Here is a 9,631-nt window from a genome sequence, read left to right as displayed (position 1 = left end):
TTATAGCATATCAATAAGTACAGCACCGTACCTATTACACAGTAAAGCATGTCATAACATAATGTATTTATAGGTATTTATCTATTTATTTTACATGATGATACTAGCTTAACTTCTAAGCAGTCAGCTGTTGATCTGTGATGGATTTCCAGAGGTTTCATCAGTAATTGTGTGGTATACTACAGACATGTCCATTGTACTAACAGACAGTTCATATTTGTGGTGGCATTTGGATAGCTAAAAACGCTTTATTCATTGGTGATGAACTAATAAAATAATTCTGTGGCTAAAACAATACTGTGATATGCATTCACACACTACACACAACTACAAGACATTCAAACATTATTACCACAGTTATTTACTGGCTGCGCTACATGCGCATGGTTGATGTTTTTTAACACACGGGCCTTTTTTTCGTCGCTTCCTAATAACGTCATCCGTGACCTGAGAGCACCATACAGAGGGGGAGCTGTCCAGAGGTATATTGTTTTTCTATATCATTTTTGTTGCTGACTTTACTTCTTTCCATTTCTTTGCAGTCAATCGTATGACATTTAGAAAATCTGGTAACTTCAGTCTGTCTACACATGATGACTAAATGTCACATCTCAAGCAACCCGTTAATTAGGTGAGAAGGCAGATCGTTTGCCAGCTCAGAATATTTGTTAGGTACATTACACTTCCATACTAACAGTAAACTTAATGTCATTTAGTTGTAATGTCAGATAACGTTACTGTTGCACTACGACGTCATGTTCCAAGCTTTATGAATACACCGTAAATCGTGGAAAGGATTTCCTTAAGTTATGGAAAGTTGCTCTTTTCTCTAGCAGCGTCGGTGATGTAACTAACGTTACAACAGAGCTGTGGTAAAGCATAACGTCTGTCTTTGAACTTTGGTTTGCCACTGTTGGTTTGCCGACGACTGTGCTGTCCAAGTAGGCTGTGTTGATGGGTCTGATGTTAGTTTACGTATTAGCGACCACCATTAATAGGGCTCTCATTCCTCCATCTGTTAACTTCGCTCTTTGAATGCAGTTGCTTTACACGAAGACCATTATTTTTAATTTACCAAAGCTTCTACAGGAGAGGTTTCTACAGCATAGTTATTATCCCATTTTTCAACCTTTTAACTGGCAGCCTTTTAAAATATATTATTATTGACTCTGGGACTGTAACCTGTTGATTTTTTTTTTACCCCTCTATTTTAGTTTTTTAGATTCAAGTAATCATTAAGTGCCTTAAAGAAGATGAGTGTACCAAGCTACGCTGAGGGTAACATCGTATTGACTGATGAGAAAAAGGATGACACCATTCCAGACCTGCCCCATGGGCCCTTGGATGTCTACAGGAGAAAGGCCTCTTTCAGCTGGAAAGATATGGTCAGGTTCATTGATGGTGAAGAAATTATTGCGTTCAAGGTAAGCCACCGTCTTTCTATTGCCTTTTGATTGCTTTATTTTATGAGGTCTTAATCACCACGTCAGTATGTGTTGTTGATGTGACTCTCTTCAGTACATGTATGGAATGTTATATATGTTCTCAACATTATGTATTTCTGGTGTAATTTCAGACTTAAACTTAAAAAAAAACGTTTATTAACAATAAACAGTGCCTCATATCAGGAGGTATAGCCTACCCTCCTACTCTAGTTGGAAGACACCTTAATCAAGGTTAATGAAGACCGTTACAATATCCATGTGATTAAACACTACAGGAGTCTACATGTGCAGGATGGATAGACATCATTGTGCAAGCCATTGTTATTGTGCATGGGAATAAGAACATGGTTCTACATCGGTCAGTTCGGTGTCATTAGGTCAGCCTGGTGAAGGCCATATGTTCACCTCCCAGGGACAACAAGCTCTAAGTATCTGCTTGAAGTTGACAAAGTACTCGTCTGGTAACCCTCAAGAAAAATGTGTGCTTAAATGATACTTTGTTAAATACAGTTCATATGGGCCTAGTTCACTAACCTATTGCTAATTTGTTAATAGATTAGACTGTTAATGGATTAGAAGTAAAAAAAAAAAAAAGTAAACTTTTGTCTTGCAGTGTGCTCTCAGTAAACGCAGTGTTCTCATTCTTTATAAGACTGAGATCAGAGTGTGTAATGTGTTAGCTGTGGTTCTCCAGGTCAATGAGGTTCCTCTGTGTTTTTCCCCCATCCTGCAGCGGCACGTGTGGACCACGCTGGAGAACGACCCGCTGTTCGCCCGGCAGCCCGGCGAGGACGTGCCGCTGGAGCGCATGCGTGAGCTGACGTTCCACCGCTGCAAGCAGCTGTTCCGCTACGACTTCCTGACCCGCGACGACATGATGCAGATGCCCTGGAAGACAACCGTGCTCAACGACTGCCTGGGCATGTACGATTGGTCCCTGGGCGCCAAGTTCTTCCTCAACAAAGGGGTGTGTGTGTGAACCCCATAAGTGTGTGTGTGTGTGTGTTTGTGTTTGTGTTTGTGTGTTTGTGTGTGTGGACCACCTGTACACATATCATGTGTGCACAGGGTGTGTGTGCTTTCAGGTGTTTGCAGTCCAGTAAATTACACACTTGTGTGACGTGCCCGTGTTTTTCTGTTCCTTCTAGATGTTCGGTGCTACAGTGGCCAACTCAGGATCCCAACGGCACGAGAAGTTTGTCCAAAGCTCTGAGAGCATGATGGTGAGCTCCCTGAAATTGTGTCAGCATATTATGGCAGGCATGCATTTCTTTAAAAAGACAGGCCAGTAGGTTGATTTGTTATTTAATGACTTTTGTGACTGTGCTAAAACTCCAAGGAGTTATGGTTTAATATAGGGCTATTCACATGGCTGGCACTCATTATTTCCCCACAGAACTGGACACTTATCATCTTTGCGACGTCGGGTTTTGTCTTTATCCAGGCTAATTTGCAAAATGTAGGGTTCCAGGTTATAATTATATTTGTTTAAGACTTGCTTGCTGCAGGGGTTACTGAGGTCCATTGTAGTTCAGTGCTTGATATTTGCGTAATCTTTTAGTCCTGGCAAGCACACAGCACACACCTACAGCAGATAACACACACACACTCTCTCTCTTATCGTCTTGCTCGTCTTGAGAGCTGAAGAACTGATTGCTTGGCACCATCAGGAAATTGTCATACGTTTTCAGGTTGCGTCACAGCAACAGACAGACCTTGAGTGATGTCAAGATTAAACTCCTGGTTAGGGAAAGTTCAAAGGTGCTTATTATATGTCAGGATACACAAGGCCGTGGCCTTGAATCATTATTGCTTATAACCCCTCAACCAAAATGACTTATGTTTATCCAAGTCTATCAGGCGGGTATTCCTAGTACGTGATTTAGTGACAAACTTGCCTAATTTAACTTAAAGTAAGTGGTAAACCTCCTAATAGAAGAGCCCTATGGCTTTGTTTTGCCTGGAGAATGAAGCCATATTTCTTCTATTAGGAGTTGTATCACTTGCTCTGAGTTAACCTAGCCAGGTCTGTCACTAAACCACCTACTTGGAGTACCCCCATGGTCTCTCTGTATTAGTTATTCTGTGCCTGTTGGCCTGTGCATGAATATAGGAGTGTTTTTGTCTATGTGCAAATATTGTAACATTGCCAACTGTGAGACAGTTCAATGTCCCCCTGCTTATCCTCTGAAAGCCACCTGTCTCTGCCTGTCTGTGTCTTTGCTTGTGTGTGTGTGTGTCTGTCTTTCCGTGTTTGTGTGTGTGTGTGTGTGTCTGTCTTTCCGTGTGTGTGTGAATGTATGTGTGTGTGTGGTGTATTTGTGACCTACAGACATTTGGGTGTTTTGCACTGACTGAGTTGAGCCACGGCAGCAACACCAGAGCCATGAGGACCACAGCCACATACGACCCCAGCACACAGGTACCCACGAGCTCTCTCCCCTCAGCTGAACAGAGACAAGGGCCGGCCTTGAGTGCAGACTGTCACGTACGGCTGTCTGAGTGACTGCCTGCAGGCACATCTGAGGTGACTCAGTGGCAGGCTGAAGGTCGGGTCGATAAGGAGGGTTTTCAGCTGCTGCTCAGATAAGAGTGGCATCACACTGGGCCATTCATGCTGCACCACCTCACCACTCACAGGGCTGCTCTCAATAACCTTGTCCATGTGATGATTTTTTATGATGAATAGCATATCATGAGTGAAATAAGCGGCCAACGGCTGAGTATTTCCACAGTCTCAAAAACACACACTCGGACAGCCTGGGTGTCACACGTCACAAACCTAAGGAACCAATCCCGTCAACTTGCCTGTCAGGAGGGAGGGGTTTCAAAACGTTTCTCCCTAACGGCACATCTGCATATTCATAGTTGCACAAATACTAATTGAAGGTTTAGAGGTTAAAGGTTTAGAATTACACCCAAGCCATTTTCTTCAAAACCAAGTGATTTTTAGGAGCAGAGATTCGTTTTTAGGGCATTAATCAATGCCATGAGAGGAACTTTAATATGATGTTGTTAAACAAGCATAAAATGTGCGGAGTGCACACTAAAGCTGAAATAATTTCATAATTTGACATTTTAGAAAAAAAAACAGGTGCTGTTGTTAATCATAAGTAATACCGTGTAACAAATTGGTTGAAATAATATCTCTTCCAATAATATATACAGACGTGGACAAAATTGTTGGTACCTTTCCGTCAAAGGAAGAAAAAGCCACAATGGTCACTGAAATAACTTGAAACTGACAAAAGTAATGATAAATAAAAAAAATACTGAATAATGAAATAATGAAAATCAGACATTGCTTTTGAATTGTGGTTCAACAGAATAATAATAAAAAAACTGGCCTGACAAAAATGATGGTACCCCTAGAAAAGATTTAAAATAATTTGACCATAGAGACATGTTAAACTAAGGTGGGTCCTCTAATTAGCATTACAGGCTTCTTCAAACTTGTAATCAGTCAGTCTGCCTATTTAAAATGGTGAAAAGTAGTCACTGTGGTGTTTGGTATCATGGTGTGTACCACACTGAATATGGACCACAGAAAGCTAAGGACTGAGTTGTCTCAGGAGATTAGAAAGAAAATTATAGACAAGCATGTTAACGGTAAAGGCTATAAGACAGGGGCCACATGAGATAGTGGGACTGTTGTGGAGGGCCGGACCAATTGGCTGAACTCAATTCTGCTCAATATAAGTTGTATCTCTTTATAAAAAAACATTAAATGGTATGGTTTTGATTAACTGCTACTAGTAAGAGTAGATGTTACATTTAGGCTATCAAAAAAAATTGGTGCAGGCATAGTAAAAAACGGCAACATTATTTAATCAACATTCACCTAAACGATTTTGAAAATGAGCATGTTTTTGCAGTATTAAAGGTGTTCCCAGACGATCAATACACATGGCACACACACACACACACACACACACAAGAGCAAGCTTGCAATGCAAAAGTATAAGTATACAAATTAATAGTTATCAATTTTTATCAGCGCAAATGGTCGCAGGCACGCCCACACGCACGAATGTAGGCCTACGGAAATAAAAAAATATCCCGCTTATTATACGATTACTTGCCAAAACAATAGAAGACATTTCTCCAAAATACCTCTTTTTAAGGATTTTGTTGCCGTTTAGTTCTTCACGCAAATGCGAAGCAACCCACCTTCTGACTTTTTAAGTTTCAATGACTTTCAGTTACGTTAAATGACCGGACTACTTGCGTTGCGGAATGATATGAAAGATGTGAATTAGAAGTACAAAACCCGCTGACAATGACAGCAGTCATACATATTTCGCAGCAGTGAATTTACAGACCTGCCAACGTTGGGATGGCCCATTCAAATCAACAGAACTTTTTGGAACATTCTGAAGAGCCGTATAATAAGTACAGGTTTTACGTTTGATTCCTAATTTACAATTGACCTCCGCGGGCCGCACAGGGACAGCCAACGGGCCGCAAATAGCCCTTGGGCCGCACTTTGCCCAGGTCTGCTATAAGACCATCTCCAAGCAGCTTGATATTCCTGTGACAACAGTTGCACATATTATTCAGAAGTTTAAGGGCCAGGGGACTGTAGCCAACCTCCCTGGACGTGGCTGCAAGAGGAAAATTGATGACAAATTGAAGAGACGGATAATACAAATGGTAACCAAAGTGCCCAGAACAACTTCCAAAGAGATTAGAGGTGAACTCCAAGGTTAAGGTACATCAGTGCCAGATCGCACCATCAGTCGCTGTTTGAGCCAAAGTCGACCGAGGAGGACACCACTGTTGAAAGCAAATCATATAAAAGCGAAACTGGAATTTGCCAAAATGCATATTGACAAGCCACAGGGCTTCTGGGAGAATGTCCTTTGGACAGACAAGACAAAACTGGAGCTTGTCAGTTTCAAGTTATTTCAGTGACAATTGTGGGTTTTTCCTTCTTTAAATAAAGGGTACCAACAATTTTGTCCATGTCTGTATATTACTATGTTGGCAGGGGATATTATTTATACAGTGCAATTGGAATTGCAGGGATTGAAGTGAAAGCAACATCTATAGAAGCCAAATGGAAATTATATGTCTCATGACTCATGTCTCATGTCTCATGTCTCTGTCCTCTCCTCCAGGAGTTTGTGATCAACAGCCCGGACTTCGAGGCAGCCAAGTTCTGGGTGGGGAACCTGGGCAAGACGGCGACCCACGCCGTGGTCTTCGCTCAGCTGTACACGCCGGACGGGTTTTGCCACGGCCTGCACTCGTTTGTCGTCCAGGTACGGGCTCTTGTTTTCGCGTCAGCCACGTGCTCCGGTCTCATGTTGTGAGTTTGAGGTCTGAAGCTCAGGGCAGAGAAGGATCTACCAGTTTGTTATTGGTTAGTATACAAGCATGTCTGCATAGGAATCCCCTGGGGTGATTTAAAGGGATGTGTGTGTGTGCATGCGTTTGTGTGTGTGTGTGTGCGCGCGTGTGTGCGCGTGTGTGTGTCAATTCTTTTGAACTGACAAGCTCAGATCAAGTTCTAATCAGAGTCTAAGATAGACAGCTTGTTAAAAAAAAATACACTTCCTGTTGTGTTTAGCCAATTCTCTAGGCGTATGCACACACGCACGCACACACACACGCACACACGCGCACACACACACACACACACCATGCATGGTCAGAGATAGAGACCCTCAGTGAGGGGTCGTTAAGAGTCTCACTGATCTGTGAACAGCAGGATTGTCCTGACGTCCTCTCTTGCAGGTCAGAGACCCTAAGACCCTGCTGTCCATGCCTGGGGTTACTGTAGGAGACATGGGGAAGAAGCTTGGCCAGAATGGGCTGGACAATGGGTGAGTACACTGATGGACACACACACACACACACATACACATACACACACACACACATACACATATACACACACACACACACATACACACACACACACACACACACACACACACACACACACACACACACACACACACACACACACACACACAGAGAGAGAGAGGAGGAGGTGAACATCTTACTTTGATTCTATAGCTCATGGTTGAAGTGATAAATGGTCTCCTTTCACTGCACTCATACTAAAAGAGGTGTTTGCTCAGTGGAAGTATGATTAGTAAAGGTCAATAAAGGTCACCCAGAGCATATACAGCTTATATGGATTTTATATCATCACTCTAAGTGCCCCTGGGTCTGTTTCAACCTAGACATACCATTTACATTTTAAAATAAAACTTATTTTGACTTACAACCTTTACCTTGGTGGTGTGACATACAACAGCTTTGCTCTGAATGTGGAAATGTGTACCGGTAGTAAGCCCAAGTTTCCAGCAGATGGCAGTCATTGTAAAGCTTGAGACATCTCTTACTCACAAGCTCTTAAGTTGCTGAACCTGTCGACCAAGGAGGTTTGGTAACACCAAACTGATTTGATTTGACTTGGCGGTTTGACAGCTTGACTCTTAGTACATAGTGATAACATGCAGATAATTCCTTATTCTGTAAATCTTTGCATTAGAGCGTTTATTAAATATATGAATGTGAATATGATGTTCTGACTGAAGTGAACACAGAGAAGTCTGCATGTGTAACAAAGAGCACATGGTGAATATCTTCTGGAGTAAAAGATTCCTTGGGGGCTCTGGGTTCTTTAAATCTACTTGTCTAAGTTGTTTATGGGGGTATCATTGTGGCAGAGTTATTTGCAAAAGAGTGCGGGGAGTTGTGTAACCGAATCTCAATCTGTGTGTGCGTGATCAGATTTGTTTACGCCTTTGTTTATCTGATTAAATACACATGGATTCGGAATACATATTTGCAGATTCTCGTACACATTACCGAATCTCAGTACGCATTCAGAGATTCTTTTACACATTTGCAAATCTGATTACTCGCACACACGGTTTGTGATTCAATTACCCAACTCTCCATACACATTAATGTGTTTTCTGTTTTGCGTGTGTGTGTGTGTGTGTTAGGTTCGCCATGTTCCACAGCGTGCGGATCCCGCGGGAGAACCTGCTGAATAAGACGGGCGACGTGACGCCGGAGGGGAAGTACGTCACACCATTCAAGGTCAGCTGATGTCCACCGACCAACACACGCTCCCAGGGTTCATCTCATGTGGAGCTGCAAGTGTCCAGATCAAGAATGAAGAGCTGGGGGGGCACGGTGGCGCAAGCCGATAAAGCCCCCCCACTTACGGGCTACATTGCCCGAGGGGACACAGGTTCAAGTCTGGCCTGATGTCATTTCCCAATCCTCTCCCCACCTCTTCTCCACCTCACTTCCTGTCATAATCTCAACTGTCCTATCCAAATAAAGGCATAAAAAGCCCAAAAATAAATCTTAAAAAAAAAAAAAAGAATGAAGAGCTAGAAAGAGAGAGGTTGATCATTGAACAAACAGATAACGTACAAGATTCAGGAAGGGGGAGCTTCAGCCTCTGGGTTCTGTAAAGCGCCTTGACAATTTTATTGTTCTGGTGCTATAAAAATAGGATTTGGAAAACCTGAACTGAGACAAAAACAGTCTAGTACTTAATGCATTTAGTCACGCATCAATGTTAACGACATGTGGCAGGTAATTCCTACTATAAATATTCATATTCTCGCCCCTGATGGCTTTTTAAAACTGTGTTTCCTTGTCGTCTATAGGCTAAAGCTGGAGTAGTGTTTCACGACTTTCCTCAGGTTTTTAACCCACGCATGTTGCGTAATGTGTTACCGTCGTAAAGTCGCACGTGTGTGCAGACCGCACCATAGGCTTTCAGCAGCGCCCTCCATTAAACAGCACACCTCTAGACAGGACAGTAAATTTGGATGGGAGAACTGAAAGAATAGGCCGTTGGGTTGAGGCTCTGTTGTTCCAACCGCCATGCTGGAGCTCGTGGAAGATTCCGGCTGTTTTCAGACCAAACAAACAGCCAGTGTTGCAGGGGCGTCTTGACTGACGGGAAACCCGCAAGGAGGGCGTCTGTGAAAACAAACAGCGAGGAGAGGCCCAAACCCAATTAACCAGTCCGGATGTGTCCCCCACCAGGGCCCGCCAGCCTTTCATTTGTTTGCAGAGTCCACCCAAGCAGAACCAGGCTTTTCTCATAATCTCTCTCTCTCTCTCTCTCTCTCTCTCTCTCTCTCTCTCTCTCTCTCTCTCTCTCGCGCTCTCTGTCTTTTCTCTGTTTTGTTCTCTCTTTCTTT

The 9,631-nt window shown here is 42.8% G+C and overlaps 1 protein-coding gene across 2 annotated transcripts in view; it reads left to right on the top strand.

Annotated features, from left to right (window-relative positions):
• The first annotated feature begins 412 nt into the window (after positions 1–412).
• Positions 413–9,631, top strand: part of acox3 (acyl-CoA oxidase 3, pristanoyl) — a 22,980-nt gene continuing 13,761 nt past the window's right edge. Inside the window, exons 1-8 of one of the 2 annotated variants that reach the window (XM_012820423.3) lie at positions 413–482; positions 1,223–1,424; positions 2,179–2,412; positions 2,594–2,668; positions 3,778–3,867; positions 6,566–6,709; positions 7,185–7,273; positions 8,411–8,507. In XM_012820423.3, the coding sequence (XP_012675877.1) occupies positions 1,254–1,424; positions 2,179–2,412; positions 2,594–2,668; positions 3,778–3,867; positions 6,566–6,709; positions 7,185–7,273; positions 8,411–8,507 (900 nt within the window). In that variant the 5' untranslated portion in view covers positions 413–482; positions 1,223–1,253. Of the gene's footprint in view, positions 483–1,214; positions 1,425–2,178; positions 2,413–2,593; positions 2,669–3,777; positions 3,868–6,565; positions 6,710–7,184; positions 7,274–8,410; positions 8,508–9,631 lie in introns of both variants that reach the window. The other variant, XM_012820422.3, reaches the window with a different exon arrangement.

Source organism: Clupea harengus, chromosome 18, assembly GCF_900700415.2.
Source record: "Clupea harengus chromosome 18, Ch_v2.0.2, whole genome shotgun sequence".
NCBI lineage: Eukaryota > Metazoa > Chordata > Actinopteri > Clupeiformes > Clupeidae > Clupea > Clupea harengus.
Note: the sequence above shows the minus strand (reverse complement) of the source record. Positions and strands in the feature narration are given on the sequence as shown.